Genomic DNA, 23,214 nt, shown 5'->3' on the forward strand with positions numbered 1-23,214 from the left:
TGACCCCATATTTTTTACATTTTGCTCTCACTGAATGCCCCTTAGTGCGAAAGAGCCAACACCTATATCCATTTCAAATTGAAGTGCCCCCCGAGAATATAATGTGTCAAAAGAATATGGTAAGCTTCTGTCTGTCCTTTCAACTTGCAGTCTGTGCCGGACCAAAAGAAAATCGACTTTTATACTGCGTAATATTACTATGCGCAGAACAAACAAATGAGTCCTTTAAGCCGATGAGGGGCTACGGCGCATGCGTAGTGGGTAAGACACGTACCAATCTATCCAGGTGTCTATCGTATTTTGTTATATTTAACCTGAGTCCCTCGGAGCTCGGCCTCAGCGGAACAAACTCGCCATGTGTGGCTGTTAAAGAACAAGTGGATTCGGTCTCCTATGGCAATATGGCAATATGTAACGTTGTGGCCACTCCCTCGGGTCTAAAAGATACATTCATGGTATCAACTTTAGTGCTCTAGGAGTACTATTTGTTGACTGGTTTTTGCTCAATTGGAACGCGGTGATTGCATTGACTCCAGGTATAATTTTGTCCCGGGAATTTTGTACACGTCATCGTCAAAGTATGTTTGTAGTAATGAAGTGCGTTGACTTGTATTTTGGTTGACAGTGTTTTAATCTTGAAAATAAAAAGATCCAGTTAAGATCGGCCGTTAAAAAAGAAACAGGCTTCATCAGTTCTAATGTCGCCCTTTTCTACTATGAATAATTAACAAATTTCCAATAATAATTATAATAATAATAATAATAATAATAATAATAATAATAATAATAATAATAATAATAATAATAATAATAATAATATATAATAATAATAATAATAATAATAATAATAACTAGACATTCTGCTCACAGAGCACGGCCCTTAGCCAGTGAAGTTGATATCTTTATGACCTTTGACCTAGAGTTGTTCATGTAACATTTGTACCAGTAACCACCAGCCTTGTGCTTTGGTTCATGGTGATAACGACACTGTACTATGTAATTTGCGGGAGCAGCAGCATTTTGAAAGTAAGGTAGAAAGTGCATATATGGTTATGATGGCTCATTGGAGAAAGAAAGAAGAAATACCTGACAGAAAGAGGCCCTTAGCCAAATGCTATTTGGCTAAGGTAAATTACACAGATGACAGATTTGTCCTGGGAAGGCTTTGTGAAGATTGTTAATCTGATGCTACAAATAAGTAGGCCTATACATTAAAGTACAAATAATGTGGATCAGCCTATTAGTACATGTATTATGCATGGCTCAATGAGCTACAATTGGCCTGTATAGATAGTTATCTATGCCCGTGGTAACGGGGCATAGATATTCTGCTTATGTTCTTTAGTTTTCTCCTTTTTATCTATGCCCGTGCAACGGGGCATAGATATTGTATTTGTTGTGTTTAGTCTTCTCCTTCGTCTTCGCCTTCTTCTTAAGACCACTTCTTTGCACTCCTCTAGCTCAAGAACTAAAGTAGCCTCGGGGCCCATACTTAGTATAATGATGGCCCATGACCCCTAAATATTTCCTAGGGTACCCCGACCCCAGAGGTCAAAGGTCATGGGCTACAGGGGGCAATATGTGTAAAAATTTCAAACAGCTCTAGCTCAAGAACTATAGCGCCCTCAGGGTTCATACTTAGTATAATGATAACACATGACCCCTAAATGTAACCTATGGTAGCCACGACCCCAGAGGTCAAAGGTCATAGGCTACAGGGAGCAATATATGTAAACTTTTAAAACAGCTTTAGCTCAAGAACTATAGCGCCCTCAGGGTTCATACTTGGTACAACGATGGCCTATGACCCTTAGATATTTTCTGCAGTAACAAAAATTTCAAACAGCTCTAGCTCAAGAACTATAGCGCCCTCAGGGTTCATACTTAGTATAATGATAACACATGACCCCTAAATGTAACCTATGGTAGCCACGACCCCAAAGGTCAAAGGTCATGGGCTACAGGGGGCAATATGTGTAAAATTTCAAACAGCTCTAGCTCAGGAACTACAGCGCCCTCAGGGTTCATACTTGGTACAATGATGACCCATGACCCTAGATGTATTTTATGTTAGCCGCATCCCCAGAGGTCAAAGTCTAAAGGCTTTAAAATGCAAACTACTGTCTGTTCAATTAGCTTAGATTCTTGAATTTTTAAGATATTTGAAAAAATAAAAACTTGTGGCCAAATTCATCAAAGAAAAGTGTCAGCACAGCCTTAGACCTGACATGATTTATACTTTTCAAATTCCAAAGTTCAATTTAAAACCCCATTTCTTTTCAATTTTGCCTCATTTTAGGCAGTTACTTGCGACCTTTTTACAAATCGAGTGGGACGGTCCATTCTCAAATTAGGGCATAGACCCTATCCAATTTAGCAAAACAATCTGTCCACCAATCTGTCCTGCCATTTCAATTGTTATACCGTTCCGGTTATTGGATAGGTTCTATAGGTGATGATGGTCCACCGGTTTTTGTTACACGAAAATATATGGCGCGATTACGTTTTGTGCATAACATTATTCCATGGTATGATTATTCTGAGCATTATTTTTTCCTAAACAATGACATTAAAATTATGGATTCGTTCTTATTTCAACTGGTTTACAATGTAAATTGAGTTTTGTTTAATACCGCAGTGACTTTACAAGAATTGTTTTCTGTAATCTGATTGTTTTAAGTAATATTTTCTCGTACAAAAGTTCTTTTGTTTCACAGTTTCTTTTCAGTTTGTATTCAACAAACAAAACAAAACTTCCTGATGCGGATGGTCGAATAAATACTATCTGTGCGCATTGTGACATTCGTCCCCATTGCTCTAAATGGATTCATTCAAAAAAGTTTATGGTACCCGACGTTCTACGGCTTTTTATAAAAATATCGCGGGAAAAGACCAAAATTGAAAAGAAATGGGGTTTTGAATTGAACTTTAGAATTTGAAAAGTATAAATCACGTTAGGTCTAAGGCTGTGCTAAAACTTTTCTTTGATGACTTTGACCACAATTTTTTATTTTTTCAAATATCTTAAAAATTCAAGAATCTAAGCTAATTGAACAGACAGTAGGTACGACATATTAACACAGTGTAGCGCAATAGGTAGTATTTTGTTAGCTACCTGTGTTTGCAATGATAAAGGTCTGAATCGTACGTCAAGGAAACTCATCACTTGACAAAAACTCCCTGAAAAGGGAATGTGTAGGCATTTTGATTTTGGTTCCTTGGACCACCTCAAAAGGGTGTCATGATGGGACAAAGGGTGTGGTTGGTTAAGGGGTGGGGTATTTGAGAGAGTGTGGACCAGGCTGGTGGTGTTTTAGAGAGAGAGAGAGAGTCTGGTGGGGTATAAGAGAGAGTGAAGGCTTGATAGGGTATTAGGGAGAGTGTGTGCTAGTGTGGTGGTGTTTTAGAGAGATTGATGTTCTGATGGGGTATAATTTATAATTCAGTCTGGTGATGTTTTAGAGCGAATGAGTGTCTGATGGAGTATAAGAGAGTGAGGGTCTGGTGGGGTATTAGAGAGTGAGGGTCTGGTGGGGTATTAGAGAGTGTGGTCCAGTCTTGTGGTGTTTCAGAGAGAGTGATGGTCTGGTGGAGTATAAGAGAGAGTGAGGGTCTGATGGGGTATAAGAGAGAGAGTGTGGTCCAGTATGGTGGTGTTTTAGAGAGAGTGATGGTCTGATGGGGATATAAAAGAGGGTGAAAGCTTGGTAGGGTATTAGAGAGAGTGTGGGCCAGTCCAGTGTTATGAGCATTACATGTATATCAAATGAAAGCTGAAAACAAGTGCTTTCACATGGTGCTCAAGTTTTCGTTTGTGAATAGGGGAAGGGGGTTAGGTGTGGTCACGGGCATAGATATTCGTGTTTGGTAAAACACATTACTGTGGCATCTAGTCCTTCTCCTTCTCCTTCTCCTTCTTCTGGCGTTTCTTTATTACAGCATATCTTAGGAACTAAAAGAGCCTTAGGGCCCAAACTTAGTACAAGGATAGCCCATGACCCCTAGATTTTCCTGGGGTAGTGTTGACCCCAGAGGTCATAGGTCACGGGCCCCAGGGGCCCAAATGTAAAAATACAAAGCATGCAGTTTGTCATCAAATAAAGTAGCCACAGGGCCTTGAGTTAGTACACTGATAGCCCCAGGGGTATTCAATATTTTACAGGTATACATGAGGCCCATATGTCATATATTATGGGCCCCAGGGCCCCAAATGTTAAAACAAGGGGCAACATATTGATAAGGCTAGGTCTAAAACTACATGGGCACTAGGGTTCATATTTGGCACACGTATGGGCCTTAACATATAGATGTGCCTATTTTTCATTTCGGCTCCAGATGTTCAAGGCTAGGGGCCCCAGAGGCCCAAATGTTAAAACAAAGGGCCGGCCGTTTCTCAGCAAATAAAGTAGCTACAAGGCTCAGATTTGGTACACTAATAGGTCTGGGCCCAAGGCCCCCAAATGCTAAAACATAGGGCCGGACGTTACTCAGTAAATAAAGCAGCTATAACGCGCTGCTTGAGAATACTGATAGCACTTGAGAATTTTACCCAAAAATATGTACATGAGATCATCAGTCAAGTAATATGGGCCCAAGGGCCCAAAATGTTAAAACAAGGGAGGGTGGGGTTAACCGGTTAAAGGGACACTCCGGTTTGAGCTTAAAGGGGTAATCAGATATTTTCTTTTTAAAACTTTTTTTTGCATGGAACATGTTTATTGCATTATTTAAGGAGGAGCGTCCTCAAGCGTTTACACAGCAAATGTAATTAAAGGGGTATTCTTTGATTTTAATAGAATTTATTGAACTGAAGGCCTATAGATAATAACATCACTGCTCTTCTCCATCTGACTCATTAGCTCAGTTGGCAGAGCATCGGTCTGGTGATCCGAAGGTCCCAGGTTCAAATCCTGGATGGTCAGTGAAATTTTTTCACTGGCTGTCATTTATGTATGTGGAGACTTGTGTTAAAAAACCTTTCTCAGATAGAATTTATTTATTTTAATTCTTTTAGTCGGTATACTGATAGCCCTTTTAGAATTAAACATATTGCAATTACGGGGTGTCATGATGGATTAAGAGTGTCATGGTGGGTTAAGGGGGTGGGGGTGGAACACGGGCATAGATATTCGTGTTTGGTCAAACACAACTGTGCCATCTAGTAGCTATTGTGTGCAATCTATGGGGGGGGGGGGCATAGTCCATTTGAGTGAAAATCACGTTTTTGGCCCTTGATCGGAAGTGGATAACCTTTGACCGGAAATGATCATGTGACATTTGTGGCACCACCCAATGATCCTAGTGACCAACGACATGGCTGAAAGCATGTGGCTACGATGGCCGATTTAAGGTATTTGGTTACATACCGGAAATGACCCTTTAATGACCTTTGACCCCATTCAATTCTGTGTACAACTTTTAGACACTGGCTATAGACGATGCATGTGTTCAAGTGACATCACGCTGGTAGGTAATATGGGGAAGGAGAAGCATTTTGAGTGAAAAACACGTTTTTGGCCATAATGACCTTGATATGAGCTTTGCGCCAGATATTTTAACATGACATGTGGCACTCCCAAATGGTCATAGTGTGGTCAAAATTGACAAACGCATGTGGTTACGATGGCTCATTATACACATACAATCTATGCGTATAGATTTCTTTTTGACATTGGAGGGGATGGGGTTGAAAAGTGGCATAGTGAATCCAGCACAATGTTGGTATATGGTACAAATGCGCGCGAAGCGCTCTAAAATGTTGCCACATCGAAGCTAAAATGGTGAAATATATGGTGCAAAGTGGAACAATTTCGCGCGAAAATTGGCACTTTTTAGCCTAAAATGACCAATGACGAGATTGATTTGGTCAGAAACCCACATACAGGCGTCAACATGGGGAACGTTTTAAACATTGATTAATTGGCTAGGGCAAAGTACATTGATCAATATGCCTTTTGTTTAAATTAAAGCGAATCAGACATCGGTTTTCATAATACATACATTTTCATTTTCTTGTATCTTATTGTTTTTAACTTAATGTATTTAATGAGCTAATATGACTTGGAAATGCTCATGAATATGAATTTTTGCCAATAAATGGCAACAAAATCGATGCATTAAAATGCTCAGGGTATTTTTAATTGGCAGAATTTTGGCTTTGAAACGCGATCAAGGGGTTTCTTATATATAAAAATGTTGTCTACCCGCAAGATAATTTGCATATTTGCATAATTAATTAGCATTTATGCAAATTAGCCGGCGAATCCCACGCTGCTTTGAATTTGGCTGAGACCGACAACCATGGACATAATGTCCCCATTTAGGCGGTAACAAGTCAGATCAAGGTTCTCGTTTGCAGGTCTTTAAAAAACGCACCCCATACACATTCTCAATTAAACTATCCTTTGTACAACTAATATAATAGACTTTCCAAATACCAGACTACCGTGGAAAATGTCATTTGCGAACTGATAGAAATCACATTCTCTCGCATACACCTCTCACTCACTGCAAAAGCTACTATCTTTTGTAAAACTATAATGCAGACTTTCTTAGCGTTGGACTACCGTGAAAATGCCACTTGCGAACTGTAACATTTGATATATGCACAGTGCGCAAAAGAATTAAGGTACCAGTTATCCCGCCAGTTATGTTCACCGCTATATATCCTACAGACAAATGTGTCAAAATTAAAACAGCCAATACCTGTACTCGCATTACAACTCGCATGATTCGGTCCATTGATCACGCGGTCTTCTGCGATGATATTAAAATGTGACCAAGGTGGATTTCACTAAACTTTTAACCCTTCTTGACTCAAGTAACCGTTCGTAAGTTACGAATACACTTCGTGCCTGTAAATCTGTATACATCCCTTGTTACAGGGTACCGATCGTAAGGGACGCACCATTAGATATTATCGGGGGGGGGGGCTAGGGAGTTTGGGTCAGGCGAAACTGTATTTTTTCAATTTTAATGTATACCTTTATACCGAGCTGGGTAGGGGAATTTTTTTTTTGCTCATCAATGAGGCAAATTTTTTTTTTTTTACTCATCAGTGAGGCAAAATTTTTTTTTTTACTCATCAGTGAGGCAAAACTTTTTTTTTCAAAAAACTCCCTAGCCCCCCCGATAATATCTAATGGTGCGTCCCTAAGTAATTTTTACTGAAATGGATTTTACGATGAGTCGTAAAGTTACGAACGATTTTGAGATTTTTTCTTACTTAATCAAAGCCAAGGCAGATTCTATCCTCCTCTAATACTTAAGGCAAACAAAATGTTTTAATACGCAATTTCAAGGGTTATAATAATTGGTCTTCAATGATCTATATCCTCGACTAAAGATGACCAGTAATAAAAATGCATTTTAACTTAAGAACATTATACCAGCAACCCAGCATCCAATTTTTACTGTTAAGTCTGATGGTCTTTCAGAGCATGAAAATCTGTACGAAATGACTTTTAAGTTCTGCCTCGAACTGAAAGTTAACAATAAAGACATCTAACGACTTTTTATCACTTGCTAAATTGTCACATTAGTTTTCTTGGTGTTTAGTTACCAAGTGCCATTTTCACAGCAGGTTTAAAATTCAGACAGACAATATTTTGCATAAATGTCTTTTGGGCATTAAAACAAATTAAACACCGATGGTTTATTGCACATATGGGTGATAACAACAATTAGGTCAAATGCCAATAGTGTATTGTTTATTTTGTTTCCATATATGAATTAATATCTTTACATAACTTAATTATGCAAGGTTTTATGCCGATTGCATCTTGTTTTGCTTCAAATTTTATTTTTCAGAACTCTAAATCGAAGCAACTACCTGAATAAAAGGTGCCCCTTTCCATAAGTTGCTAAATCGTCCAACTAGCGTCATCATAGTCCATGTTACTTTTATCTCACAATTTCTTCGGTTAGTTACTAAGAATCCAATTGATCTTATTTAATAACAAATCTAAACACTCTCCTTGGGAACTTGTTTCTTTCTTTGAAAACGAAATACTTTCCGTATCAAACAAATCTGCAACATGCTGGGTAGAATTCAAATTGACAACTATGATTGGGACGTTACAACGCCTGGCTACCTCACGTTCAAACTTGAGTCTTCCCGTCTGATCCGCGATATAATGTCGGCTGTTCACAGCGATTAAAACTTTACACGAAGCGATTTGTTTTGAGTTCTGTTGTCTTCGACGGATATGACGTCGGGGATCAGTAGTATACGTTGTGACGTCGTATTGGTTCCGGCAAACCGTCAGGTAATGTGGTGTTTCTTTGAGGAAACGAACAAGATTTTCCAAAACCCAGCCTTCGTCTTGTAGACTGAAAGATATATACACGTCGACACTTGCAAGCTCTGAGGATGTTTCTGATTGTGTTTTGTGGCTTCCTGTGGATAGAGAATACATACAGTGTGTTCTTAAAAAAATACTACTGCTAGTAACTTTATACCTTTGATCTTCGTCTACACGGACTACACCTGTATTCCCAATGCGAATATACTATTGTGGTTTTCTCATTATGACTATTCGCACAGATCACTATAAACCGCCACTTTGTACTAACTATAGAGGGCGACATAATGGACAGATCACTATAGATTTATAGTAATCAATCTGGTATTGGCCAGTATGCAAAAACCCACGACGATTACGTAATAGGTTGCGTTGGATATTCCTTTACCTTTCTTGTTCCATAAATCGAGCAGTTCTTCTTCGGCTTCAGCGTTGTTACATCTTCTTAATCCATTTATTATGGATTGCCGAGTCGCTTTCGGACCTTTTGTTTTCCTCCATCTCTGAAACACTTCTATTGCTCGAAGTTCGACGCCATTGCCAAGTATGTCTTTACTAAATTTCCGAATTTCGTGTTGGTCAACATGCAGTGCATTTAACAACTTGATTAAATCGTACGGTCGAAGCATTTCTACGACGTCGAAAAAATCCGATCCTGAGAGCGTATCTAAATGAAATTACAAACATGGTGCAAATACTTGTTATAGACCTAATCAAAATATGAGGACAAAGTTAATGTAGACTTACCTAGTCATCGTGCAAAGCTGACAATAAACAGTTGGTATAAGTATATTTATATTCTGATATTCTCTCTCTTTTACCCTACATCCACCCCATCCAAACCACAAACTCCTACCACACACCCCTCCTAACCCCAACATACATCTACACATACCAGGTACTACTAGCTGCTACTACTGAAGACTTTCTGTGCGCCGGACTGCTGTGCAAAATGCCACTTGCGAATTGACAATAAATATCTACGGACTGTTTATTTATTCTCCCTCTCTTCCTCCTTGTATCTCTCCCGCTCTCCCAAAGTCCTAACATGAACACACGTATAGACTGAAATGTGCAATTAAGTTCAAATTTGGAGGGAAAATAATCGGGGTAAGATTTTTCAGAATGTAACTAATTTGTGCTTCTTTATTACCTTCAAGTTTGTTACTCCATTTACAAGTCAAATCCTCTTCAGCTTCAATATTGTTGCAATATCTCAATGCATCAAGTACAGATTGTCGTGATGCTTTTGGACTATCTGCTTTCTGCCACTTCTGAAGGATATCTATCGCTAAAAGATCTTCACTGCGAGTTGCGTTGCACTTATCAACCATTTCTATATCTCTTTGTTTCATGCCTAGTGCGTAAAACAACTTCTTCAACTCGTCATGTCCAAGGATCTGTATTGCATCTACGAAATCAGAGTCAGTAGCCTTTACTGTGTAATAAGCACAGAAATAAGAGACTGTTATGTCAACTGCTTAGTTGAGATGAATCTGTTGTGACATTCTGTAACCAATCAACTTACACGAGTTTCTTCTAATGAAAGAACTAGAACGAAAATCGCACTATAATAGCTGCACCGTCCATGGCCTGGGACCATGGCGCTTCGGCAGTATCCAAGTATGTATGCGCTTATGAGGGGTTTTAATGTAATTTAAATGAATTAATTTCAAATAATAAATGTAATTCTATAATTTAGAACATAATGGGTCTTTTAAACAGTGTCACCCGGGTTGGTTAACATTGTTTTCTTTTTCTATCATTTGACACCACCGGAGGGTCATACCTTGTTTAGTTTGTGAGATATTTAATTTGAAGGAATCCCAAATATACAAATATTGACCCGGGTCTTCTGAGAAATGTCACCCCCGGGTGGGGGAAAATATTCTCTTTCATTTTGAAACAACTCGGTGGTCACCTTTTGGCATTTCAAGATATGTCCATTTACGACCAAAAGACGAGTGACAGAGTAAATCAATATTGACCCGAGTCTTCTGAGGAGTGTTACCCTCGGGTGAGGAACTAGTTTTTATTATATTCTTTACTTTTTTTCTCATTTTAATATTTGACACCACTCTGAGGGCCATACCGAATTTTGAGATATGCCCATTTTAGACAAAACGTAAGACCCTTATGCAATTTTACCCACCCATGTCTATTACATTAATTTGTCATCTTCTGTAATCGTACCTTTGTGTCGAGCGATATGAGAGCGGTTTCCGGAAACCATCACGTTTCTGTGTTCAAGAACGTCTCCTTGGAGATCCTCGTCGCTGCTTTCATCTGAACTGAATGGCGTATCCTGCATGATAAAAGATAAAATAAAAATCAGTCAGCTTTTCAAACCATTACAACACGGACGACCTAGTATAATTTTTGGCCCAGCTCACCTTGCTCTATTTTTGCTCCCTTCTCACTGTCATCATGTCCTGGCACTCTATTCGTAATTGGCAGATCTTAACTAGAGACCTACCTAAATTTATTTGAGAGATTGCAATTGCAACGTCCTTAGGGACCGTTCACAAACACTTGGGGCGGGGGCTGATGCAAAAAAATGATCGCGAAACTTTTTCAGACCTCAAAAATTTCAGGGCCCCCTTTTTGAAATGAAAATTATGGGTCAACCCCATAGAAAAGCATATAAACTCAATTTTCCAGGAAAATTTGTGGTCATTTTTTTCAGGCCCCCCTTAGGAAGGTTAAAACTTTTAAGGGCCTCCTTTTTGCATCAGGCCCCCTAACAAGTGTTTGTGAACGGTCCCTTAGGCCTTACGCCTCAAGACCAAACCAGATGCATGAACGTTCGCCTTGGTCAGAGTCCCGATGTATAGGGAACATTGCAACCTTTCTATTCAAAGTATGTGACGTAGGGCTACGTAATACCTGCATTCTTCAGCATTCAAACAGCTTGACACACATACGCCACCACGTCCCCAACACACCCCATACCGTACACGCGCACCCCCACACACCCACACAACCACCCGTCCACCTATACAAATCTATAGGGCTTACTCCAAGAAGCCGCCAGATTATTTTTATATGGGTAATCAAAATACATACCACGGTTTCAAGGTCGATATGCACAGGCCTTCCATTACATTGTCTGAGCACAGAAGTTATTGGTTCTTGGCTTTCCATCTCTGAGACTAAATCCAGAATGTGTAACATTTCCGACCCTTCACAATCTTGATGAGGTGCGTCATAGCAACATATGAGTCCTGCCTCAAATCGAAGATTTCGGAAATCTCGACAACGCAATGTTTCTAAAATTCGGCACAAATACTTCAAGACTTCCAAACAGCAGCCGGCGTGAACCGCTTTCACCGATACTTCAATAACGCATTGCTCCTTGCATGGGTACATTTTTCGTAGCATGAATAGGAAATTTTGACCCAGAGTAAAGAGCCCACCTTCTTTGAAAATCATGCACTGATCCGGCCCACAAGACACTATATCGGAATATGATACACATCGACAAATCAATCTGAAGAACACGGCATCGGGAAGAAGTGTGCCAAAACTGATAAAATAACATTTGTTCCACGTTATAGTAATTTGCAAAAGGTCCGGGCCTTTAGGTAGTTTTGATGGCACTATATACATGTCTTGAGTTTGCTTTTGTTTACAACCTTCTATCTTGCATATGAGATCCTTAGCTTGTAACATACCAATAGTAACTTCTAGATGTTCATCTTGGATTTCATTTGACGCTGGTAATCGAGATAAGATTAAATGTTCCAGCAGAGGAAGTTCTAAAACCCTGTGCGCTCAAAATATTGCCAGGCACTGCGAAATTTCATTTCAGGGAATTCAGGTACAACAACTAGGGCTTGCATGATATCAATCATAACCTGGGGATTCAATATCACGAATTGTCGCAATACACAATCTACTGAATCATATATTACATCCCCGTTATCGTGAAAAAATGTTAGCATATTCAGTAACTCTTTCATGTCTTTGATATGGTATTTGTTGACGACTTGAAGAAGCTCTGATACCGTAATGAAGGGCATATGAGCTGCAGACGTTGAACGTGAATCATTGATGAATTCGTTAAATTCTCGCCATTTTATCGGATATTCTTCAGATAAGTGTTTGACTTTTAACGCTTCTTCGTGGATTTTCGCACGCAATATATCTACGTCATCATTCATTTGATCCGATGATTTTGTGTTGTCAACTGCAAAGAAACACAACTGTTTGTTATATACTAAATTGGTTGTCCGAAATAGATCTTTCAGGTGATGTTGTGCTGCAGACAACGTTCGATCGTCAACACAGTCTCTATGCGTACCAACTAAGAATATAGAGGAATTTGAATGTTGTCTTACCGAATCCATCCAAAAATTAATTCTGTTGGTTTGTCTACAACGGTCTATTTGGAACTTGACAAGATCGAATACTATGATGTAAACTGCATGAGCCGACATGAATGTATGGTGAGTATTATAATAGAGGTCTTGCCCAGCAAAATCCCAGAGACTGAGATTAAGTGGCATGGTTCCTGTTGTGGATTCTTCTGTTCTGCGGGCAACATTAAGAGCGGCCGATGTATATTCGTTTAATTGGTTTCTATACCATTCCGCAAGAGCTAACGGCAACACGCCGAAGACAATGTTTATAACAACTTGACTGTTTTCAGGTGGAATTGAGTCATGGCAAAGTTTAACAAGAATCCAACCATATATAATTGCAGGCACAGACCAAATCATGCGATTCTTCATGATCGTAAAAATAAAATATTTGGATATTGTAAAACGTTGCCCAAGAGTTCTACCAACTTCGTCACCCAAACCAGAGCCGAACGCAATAATGAATAATATCAATTTGTCATTATTGCACATAGATAGTACCAAAGTAAAGGAGAATACAAGAAGTGTGACAATTCCTAAATCTTCCAAAGCAAGCGAACGTCTCGTGAACATCGATGTGTCAACTTTAGCTATCCGAGTTGCAAGATACGGAAACACTCCCGCGCCTAATGCACAGCCCAAAGCGAAATATACACAATGTTCGAAGTCTATTTCGGACAACCTATTGGTGTTGTTATCGGAGGTATAACATAACAGTGTCGTTCCAAAAACGACGCTCTGTCCCATTCTTATTTGGCAAACACTTACCAATCCTCTTTGTATCGTCAAAATGAACGAGACGACTCCGAGCGCAAAGTTTGGAACTATGGGATGATGGTCGAATACCATACCGCCAATCAAATTGACTGTGAAAATGGCGTCTGCAACATTTTTAATAGTTAAATACATTTGAACGTTTTTAGTCCAAATGAGAGCGACGAAGGCGACACAAACGGCAATTTTCATACAATTGCTCCAGCCTACAAAACAGATAAAATCTGGAAAACCAATCAAAAGAACAAGAAGACTAAATCCAAAAAGTAGATGCAAAATATAATCAGGTGCCTCTTGTTTGTTTTTATTTTTATTTTTAAATCTCCAAATTACACAATCTTCGACTTCACTACCCTTTTCGTATTCACGTTCCTGCCAGCTTTTATCGACATCTTTTACGCGGCACATTTGGGTGTCAATTCCCAATGTTGATGGTTCTTGCGGGTCGAACTTTTTGCCCATTAGTTTCTTCCATAGACTAGTTTTTCCAGCTCGTTCATCTCCAAGAATCTGGACTTTACAATAGTTTCCAGGCGCACATCCCGCTGATCGTGCTTCGTGGTAAAGCTCGTTGACTTTGTTTGTTGGTGCTTTATTAACAAATTTGACGCCTTCCATTTTTTTACTCCGTCCTTTGAGTTTAAGAAACGAATTTTGTGGAGAGGGTCCGAAACAATCTGGAACATCAGTCTCTGGTGAATCCCGTCATTGACCAGGCTAACACAACACATTATTGAACATGCTGAAACAAATAAACAAAAAAATTTGAAAAAAAGTGGTGTCAAAATTGAGTTGAATCCTGTTACATCACTATTTCTACGGCAATAATCGATTAATCTACAACTGACTTCGATCATAATTTGTAGAGGACCAGCGCCAATGTTCCATGACCAAATCATTGTAAGAGTTTGAAAGTGTGTTAGACTTGCCTGAAGGGTACTGAACAAGTTTGGCCTATGCTGCCCTCTTCAAAGTTCTGGCAATTTTTGGTAGGGATCAATTAAGGTCAAAAAGGGGGTCATGAAAAATATCCCAAACCCGTTGACAAGTATGTCATTATTTGTCTGGACATGTCATTTACAAATGTAGAGTTTGCTGTATCTGCGAAGTTCAGTTACGAGGCTAAGGACAGAAATGGGTCAAAGGTCACCGCACTTGACGGTTAAAATTGCCCAATTTCAATGCTTTTGGTGTGTTATTATAAGTTAAATTGATCTAAACAATTTTTAGCAATCAACAAGGTACTGTGTTGTTGTTCAAGCCGGGCGTCCAAGATTGCATCTTGAAATCCAAGGTGCATCTTAGACGTCCACGATTTTATCTTGGGCGTCCAATGTTAGGCGTATAATCTTAGGTGTCATTTAATGCTGCCAGCAATCCATATTTTGTTTACCATTTATGTGTTCGAAACGATGCGGAACGATTCTGAAAGTGAAAAGGGGGATGTCTGAGTGGGATATCTCCCCCTTCAGAATTGAGAAACCTTTGCAAACTGAAAGCCCAATTGAAGCCATAGTTGGCGGACCATTTTGGCACTATTATTATGCACAATTTAGTTTGAAAAATTCGCAAATGGGTTAAAAGAAGGCCCAAGTTGAAGCCATTCATAGACAGGTTTTCACTAAATAATTGTATGTTCACCCCGACATGTGACACACAGCACATTATCATGGGTTTGATTAAAGTGGGAGGGCCCCTCTGCCCCCTGGTACCGCCGCCGTTGATCGCGAATTGCGTTTCGTCAATAGAAATCAGCCAATATTTCCGACGAGCATAAGGACCCGCGAATACACAAAGTGCGGGGATCTGGAAATTATTCCTGCACATCTGCTTACTTACGGCATCTTCACTGCACTAGATAGCATACTATACGTATACTGAACTGCTACAAATTGATTCCACATTCACCTTTGGTAAAACAGCATAGTCCAGCATCAGTGTGTTTTCTTAGACTCTACTGTCAGCAAGCGGGTTTTCCGTTATTTCTCTTCGCATTTGAATTGCACTTAAAATGCAAGATGGAAATAATGTGCCCGGATAATGTGTCTATATTATGGGATATTCTACCACGTAAACGAGGTAGACCTACTTACTACCTACTGGTAAATAGTATGAATAATTTACACATAAAAGAAGGTCACATGCATGTATGACTATATAGTTTCTTTATTTGTATGATTCACCCGAATGATCCAAAACAAAATGAATCCTACACAAAATGCACATGACCTTCTCAAAATCCCGACTCAGAGTGGGCTTTTATTCCTGTCTGTGGCATGGGAAAATTATCTGGTGATCGAGATATGGTTGCTGATTGGTGGCATATGCCCTCACGCTTCAAACCCCTTCACCGAAGCCCATTGATTTATATATCACAATAATTATTAAAGATTGAAATTCTCATTTGATGCCTACTATCAACCAACGATGTAACCCTGCTATCTTCAAGGAGTGGTGCAATAATTATGTGTACCCCGGGTTGTAAATTATAGGGTGGGGGGGGGGCAAATATTTTGGCAGGTCAAAGAGGAAGGGCAAGTATTTTTGGGCAGGTCGAATGGGGGGGGGGCACGCGAATTTTGGCTCAGATGTTTTGGGTACCGTTTCTATATTATGCCCCAATGTTTAGGACAATTTTAGGAACACGTTCAAATATGCAAAATATCCTGCTCGCTGCGCTCACATTATATAATAAGATAATAAAACAAAATCTTGCATGTGTAAGGGGGGGGGGGGCAAATGTTTTTAGCATGTCAAAAGAGAGGCGGAGGCAAATGATTTTTTGGCACGTCGAAAGGGGCAGACCATTTTGACAATTCACAAACTCGGAGGTACTCATAATTATTGCACCACCCCATGACCCCTAAGTAATAGCACAGATGGTTTATTGCACATCTATAGCCTTTTTCAAGCTCTACTAAAATATAAACGAAATCACAAGGTTTGCAAAATCGGAGATAAACTTGCAAGAGGTGGAATTTAAAGATTAAATTTTTCTTTTATATAATTATTACCCTTGCAAATTTTGGTTTCAGAATTTTATTTAGTTTTTTTAGATATTTAGTATCACCAAAGGACAAAGAGTATTTTGGACTCACTTTTTGAAGAAAAAAAATCGGTCGGTCGAATATTTTATTTTAAGAAAACCAAAAGTGCGAAGTAAATAACAGTATTATACCATAGACGTATACGTACACACACAACTTACGTTTTAATAACATCTTTATTGTAAAGACAAATCCACCAAAAAAACGTTGACAACGTAAAGAAAACAGCAAGTTTAAAAGCCCCCACCTCGGCTCACTTTTTGAAACTTGGTCCCATTTGTAAAAGATACTGATTTAATCTTTGTCATAATTATCAACTTAAAACATTTCCAGAAGTATTATGTATCTTTAATGTGCCGATGCGATATTAAGTTGTTAGCATTCTGGAACGATCAGAAAGGTTATTATGTTGTTCTTGGCCAATATCTTATATATGTTTTGTTTTATAATAATTATTAAGTTCATGACCAATGATTGAATTAAACGAATAACAAGTAGGCGTGTTAATGGCAATGATGCTATTGTTTAAACGTTAAAAACACCGATTTGCTGTTGATATTCAAAATGGGACCAAGTTTCAAAAAGTGAGCCGAGGTGGGGGTTTTTAAACTTGCTGCTTTCTTTACGTTGTCAACGTTTTTTTGGTGGATTTTCTTTCTTTTTATGAATGTAGCCAAGCAGCTCTAAGCTTGGAAAGTCATCGGGTTACGAAGTACTCCATAAAACGAATGAAACGAAAAATAGATGTTTGAAATTATGTTATCCTTGGTTTATGACAGTAAATAATTTAATACAACTTTATCAGCCGTTTATTTTGAAAACTGCTACCGTGTGACTGTAATGTTAATAGGGATACATATACATTTTAATATACTTTAATTATTCAAGGCACCTAAGAAAATGTAAATATGAACAACACATACCCAATGTTGACGATGCCAGCGAGACACAGAGTCAGTCCGATTTACTTCAAATTGAAACTTTGTAGCAAGGCTTATACTACGGAAGCGTCTAAGTGCCACGACGTAGCAAGATAATTATGTTTTAATGATTGTGGTTTTTGTAGCCCTGCGGGGCAATCTAGTTGGATATCCAAATTTCGCGGTTGAGAGTTCTTTAGATTTATAGATTTAGTTGGATTTCCCTATTAAGCGGCGGTTGTTGGCGGTCTTTCGCGGTTTGTGGTTTTGATTTCCCTCATTCTTTATGCCCTACCCTCTATCTAGTTGGATTTCCCTATTAAGCGGCGGTTGTTGGCGGTCTTTCGCGGTTTGTAGTTTTCATTTCCCTCATTCTTCATGCCCTACCCTCAATCGGGGTTAATTTATAGTTTAAGAAGCTTGTTGGATAACTATACTTCGCGGTGTGTGGTTCTTTGTAGCCCTGCGGGGCAATCTATTTGGATATCCAAATTTCGCGGTTGATAGTTATTTAGATTTATAGATTTAGTTGGATTTCCCTATTAAGCGGCGGTTGTTGGCGGTCTTTCGCGGTTTGTGGTTTTGATTTCCCTCATTCTTTATGCCCTACCCTCTATCGGGGGTTAATTTATAGTTTAAGCTTGTTGGATAACTATACTTCTCAATGTGTGGTTTTTGAAGCCCTGCGGAGCAATATAGCTGGATGTCTCTATTGAGCGGCGGTTGTTGGTTGACTTTCGCAGTTTGTGGTTTTAATTTGTTGGATATCCAAATTTCGCGATTTGTGGTTCTTTGTAGCCCTGCGGGCCAATCTAGTTGGATATCCCTAGTGAGCGGCGGTTTTTGGCGTTCTTTCGCGGTTTGTGGTTTTAATTTCTCTACTTGTTCAGGCCCTGGCCTCTATCGGTGGCTAATTTGTCTTTTAAACTGGTTGGATATCCATATTTCGCGGTTTGTGGTTCTTTGTAGCCTTGCGGGGCAATATAGTTTGACATCCCTATTGAGCCGCGGTTGTTGGCGGTCTTTCGCGATTTGTGATTTTAATTTCCCTCATTCTTCAAGTCCTGCAGTCTCTAGGGGGTGGGGGGTAATTTATAGCTTAAGCTTGTTGGATAACCATACTTCTTTGTAGCCCCGTGGGGCAATTTAGGTGGATATCCAAAATTCGCGGTTTGTGGTTCTTTGTAACCATGTTTTTAAAGTTTTTAAAAAAAAAAGACTGATAAAGAAGACTAATAACAGATGCTCCCGCGAGACTATATTTACAGCTAACATTAAAACACTTGACTTCTATTGTTCGATGTTATTTTTCGCAGGGTACAAAATGTATCTAAAACCATGCTAAATGTTATTTACAGTCCCAGGTGTAATATCTTGACAATTCATTAATTCAAAAAGGGCCACCAATCCTACAGTCAATCATTGTTCGTAATAAACAAATATTTTTGCTTCCATTTCACGCGGTATTTTATAGCGAAAATTAGTTGCAAATCATACTGATCCAGAATTTTTGGACACTGCTACAGGTCTACCTGGTTATCACCTTCACACTACTTTTTCAGATTCACTTCCAATTATACCCTAGCAATTTCTGAAATACCGTACATACAAATTCCGAATCCCATTCGCCAAAAAATCAAGTTTTTCACAATTCTTTTGTTCTTTTCGGACGACACTTCAATTCATATAATAAATATTGTACATCGACACGCTATTTCGCAGCCGAGTCTCGTGGTGTAATGGTTAAGGCATTGAACTCCTAATCCGGGGACTCGAGTTCGAAATCCGATGACCAACTTATTTTTTCAATATTTTATTAAACAATTATTTTATTGTCATTAATCAAGGATAACACAATTTTAATCATCCAGTGCTATTATGATATTATTTTTTTTTATCAAAGCAAGATGTTACCAATATGTTTCTCATTTTTAGTTCTGTCCTACCACGGGGCGATTCGCATGATAATAGGACAATAAAACATGTGATATGTATGAATGGTTGTTGAATCGATCTAGAGACCTGTCCCTTTGTCATCTTCAGCTATCGTAGAACTGTATTCCAACATGACTGTCATTTCAATTGTTATACCGTTCCGGTTGGTTTATTGCATACACTCTTTAGGTGTGAAAAATTATTATAGTATGGAAGGCCAGCAGGGACAAAAACGTATCCAAAAAGATACAACCAAATATGGAAGGCCACTAAAGTCATAGTTACGTAAAGGCAAATTAGCAAAGCGGCAAAAATACCCAAATGCATATTAAAAGGAGGGACTGTCCTCACCACAGACACACGGAACCCCGATAGAGAGCAGGGCTTGAAGAATGAGGGAAATTAAAACTACAAACCGCGAAAGACCGCCAACAACCGCCGCTTAATAGGGAAATCCAACTAGATTGCCCCGCAGGGCTACAAAGAACTATCAACCGCGAAATTTGGATATCCAACTAGATTGCCCCGCAGGGCTAAAAACCACAATCATGGTTGACATGAAGAATGAGGGAAATTAAAACTACAAACCGCGAAAGACCGCCAACAACCGCCGCTTAATAGGGAAATCCAACTAGATTGCCCCGCAGGGCTACAAAGAACTATCAACCGCGAATTTTGGATATCCAACTAGATTGCCCCGCAGGGCTACAAAAACTACAATCAGTAAAACATAATTATCTTGCTAAGTCGTGGCACTTAGACGCTTCCGTAGTATAAGCCTTGCTACATATACACGCATTTCTCAGCTTCAATTTGAAGTAAATCGCACTGACTCTGTGTCTCGCTGGCATCGTCAACATTGGGTATGTGTTGTTCATATTTACATTTTCTTAGTTGCCTTGAATAAAGTTTATTAAAATGTATATGTTTCCCTATTAACATTACAGTCACGCGGTAGCTGTGACCAGCAAGTTTGAAAAATAAACGGCTGATAAAGTTTTATTAAATTATTTACTGTCATAAATCAAGGATAACATGATTTCAAACATCTATTTTTCATTTTATTCGTTTTATGGAGTACTTCGTAACCCGATGACTTTCCAAGCTTAGAGCTGCTTGGCTACATTCATAAAAAGAAATAAAATCTACCAAAAAACGTTGACAACGTAAAGAAAGCAGCAAGTTTAAAAAGCCCCACCTCGGCTCACTTTTTGAAACTTGGTCCCATTTTGAATATCAACAGCAAATCGGTGTTTTTAACGTTTAAACAATAGCATCATTGCCATTAACATGCCTACTTATTATAAAACAAAACATATATAGGATATTGGCCATGAACAACATAATAACCTTTCTGATCGTTCCAGAATGCTAACAACTTAATATCGCATCGGCACATTAAAGATACATAACTCTTCTGGAAATGTTTTAAGTTGATAATTATGACAAAGTTTAAATCAGTATCTTTTACAAATGGGACCAAGTTTCAAAAAGTGAGCCGAGGTGGGGGCTTTTTAAACTTGCTGCTTTCTTTACGTTGTCAACGTTTTTTTGGTAGATTTGTCTTTACGTATGACTTTAATGGCCTTCCATATTTGGTTGTCTCTTTTTGGATACGTTTTTGTCCCTGCTGGCCTTCCATATTAGTGGAACAATTTTTCACACCTATAGAGTGTATGCAACAAACCAACCGGAACGGTATAACAATTGAAATGACAGTCATGTAGGAATACAGTTCTACGATAGCTGAAGATGACAGGTCTCTAGATCGATTCAACAACCATTCATACATATTACATGTTTTATTGTCATGCGAATTGCCCCGTGGTAGGGCAGAACTTTATTTAAATGAGAAAATATTGGTAACCTGATCTAGTTTCTTGTGTTATTCAGATTGTTGTGTTATTCAGATTTAAATAAACAAAGAAAGTAATAAAGAGATTTCTTTTATTATTATATTTTGTTCTGCTAGCGGCTGCACTATAGGTTTTTTTCTTTAAATAGGCCCTTAATATAATAAATAATAAACCTGATAATCAAACATCTTGCTTTGATAAAAAAAAACAATATCACAATAGCACTGGATGATTAAAATTGTGTTATCCTTGATTAATGACAATAAAATTATTGTTTAATACAATATTGAAAAAAAAAAGTTGGTCATCGGGTTTCGAACTCGGATCCCCGGATCCGGAGTCGAACGCCGAAACCATTGAGCTACGGGACTCTGATATAAATTGCTGTGTCGAAGTACATTATTTATTATATGAATGGGTGCATCGTCCGGAAAGAACAAAAGAATTGTGAAAAACTTGATTTTTTGGCGAATGGGGCTCAGAATTTTTATGTAGGGTATCTCAGAAAATGCTAGGGTATAATTGGAAGTAAATCTGAAAAAGTAGTGTGTAGGTGATTGCCCGCTAGTGCTGTAGCCTTGTCCAAAAATTCTGGATCAGCATTATTTTCCACTAATTTTCGCTATGAAATACCGGGTGAAATGAAGCAAAAGTGTTTGTTTATTATTAAACAATGGTTGACTGTAGGATTGGTGTCCCTTTTGAATTAATGAGTTGTCAAGATATTACATTTGGGACTCTAAATAACATTAAACATGGTTTTAGATACACTTTGTACCCAGCGAAAAATATCATAGAACAATAGAAGTCAAGTGTTTTAATGTTAGGTGTAAATATAGTCTCGCGGGAGCATCTTATTAGTCTTCTTTAACAGTCTTTTTTTTTAAAACTTGCTGGTCACGGCTACCGCGTGACTCTAATTTTATAGTTTGAAACCTTGCACATAGTATTAAACCAGTCAAAGTTTGTCATCCAAATTGTCCCAGACAATGTCAGACATGCTCTAGACTTAAGTTTTCATGGGATACCACTATTTTGAAATGTGAAATCTTCACCTGAGAGTATATTGATTTATTTTACATAAATTTGTTGATTTAAGGTTGAAATAATACACAAATACTCCATTTTCATTATGAAAATGAGAAAAATTAGTTCAAGAGCATTATTGTCTGAAATCATCCAAATTAAACAACAAAAAACAACAACAACAACAACAAAATATTCGGCCTCTCTTGTTTCTGAAAACAATGGAGGAGAAACTGAATTGAACAATTTGCCTCATAAAATGTACCCTTTTCATAACATGATAAATCGGGAAAATCTCACGATTTCTTTAGTTAGTAACTAACAATTCTATTGATATTACTTAACAGCAAATCTAAACACTCTCCTTGGGAACTTGTTTCTTTCTTTGAAAACGAAATACTCTCCGTATCAAACAAATCTGCAACATGCTGGGTAGAATTCAAATTGACAACTATGATTGGGACGTTACAACGCCTGGCTACCTCACGTTCAAACTTGAGTCTTCCCGTCTGATCCGCGATATAATGTCGGCTAATCACAGCGATAAAAACTATGTAATGTTAATAGGGATACATATACATTTTAATATACTTTAATTATTCAAGGCACCTAAGAAAATGTAAATATGAACAACACATACCCAATGTTGACGATGCCAGCGAGACACAGAGTCAGTCCGATTTACTTCAAATTGAAACTTTGTAGCAAGGCTTATACTACGGAAGCGTCTAAGTGCCACGACTTAGCAAGATAATTATGTTTTAATGATTGTGGTTTTTGTAGCCCTGCGGGGCAATCTAGTTGGATATCCAAATTTCGCGGTTGAGAGTTCTTTGTAGCCCTGCGGGGCAATCTAGTTGGATTTCCCTATTAAGCGGCGGTTGTTGGCGGTCTTTCGCGGTTTGTAGTTTTAATTTCCCTCATTCTTCATGCCCTACCCTCAATCGGGGGTTAATTTATAGTTTAAGAAGCTTGTTGGATAACTATACTTC

At 38.5% G+C, this 23,214-nt stretch overlaps 2 protein-coding genes and 1 non-coding gene across 3 annotated transcripts; 1 reads left to right on the top strand and 2 right to left on the bottom strand.

Moving 5' to 3' along the window:
- The first annotated feature begins 4,848 nt into the window (after window positions 1-4,848).
- On the top strand, window positions 4,849-4,922 carry Trnat-ggu (transfer RNA threonine (anticodon GGU)). The gene has a single exon. It is a non-coding gene; the product is annotated as a tRNA-Thr (tRNA).
- A 2,707-nt stretch (window positions 4,923-7,629) lies between these two features.
- On the bottom strand, window positions 7,630-12,047 carry LOC140154905 (uncharacterized). The gene is made up of 5 exons (XM_072177566.1): window positions 11,370-12,047; window positions 10,497-10,608; window positions 9,457-9,741; window positions 8,692-8,970; window positions 7,630-8,398 (listed from the first exon to the last, which is right to left on the bottom strand). The coding sequence occupies exons 1-5, from the start codon at window positions 11,973-11,975 to the stop codon at window positions 7,923-7,925; spliced, it is 1,758 nt and encodes a 585-aa protein (XP_072033667.1). The 5' UTR covers window positions 11,976-12,047; the 3' UTR covers window positions 7,630-7,922.
- Window positions 12,047-14,175, bottom strand: LOC140154904 (uncharacterized). The gene has a single exon (XM_072177565.1). It carries the CDS (start codon window positions 14,054-14,056, stop codon window positions 12,062-12,064), a length of 1,995 nt encoding a protein of 664 aa, XP_072033666.1. The 5' UTR covers window positions 14,057-14,175; the 3' UTR covers window positions 12,047-12,061.
- Window positions 14,176-23,214: the final 9,039 nt, after the last annotated feature.

Source organism: Amphiura filiformis, chromosome 6 (genome assembly GCF_039555335.1).
Source record: "Amphiura filiformis chromosome 6, Afil_fr2py, whole genome shotgun sequence".
Lineage (NCBI taxonomy): Eukaryota > Metazoa > Echinodermata > Ophiuroidea > Amphilepidida > Amphiuridae > Amphiura > Amphiura filiformis.

Bases quoted from the DNA above. Each gene is read 5' to 3' on its own strand.
- LOC140154905 (XM_072177566.1), bottom strand. From the start codon at position 11,975: ATGTTACAAGCTAAGGATCTCATATGCAAGATAGAAGGTTGTAAACAA. The intron at 9,742-10,496 runs GTACGATTACAG...CTTATTACACAG, and splicing joins TCATATCGCTCGACACAAAG to TAAAGGCTACTGACTCTGAT. The intron at 8,399-8,691 runs GTAAAGGAATAT...CTCTATCCACAG, and splicing joins CGATTTATGGAACAAGAAAG to GAAGCCACAAAACACAATCA.
- LOC140154904 (XM_072177565.1), bottom strand. From the start codon at position 14,056: ATGGAAGGCGTCAAATTTGTTAATAAAGCACCAACAAACAAAGTCAAC.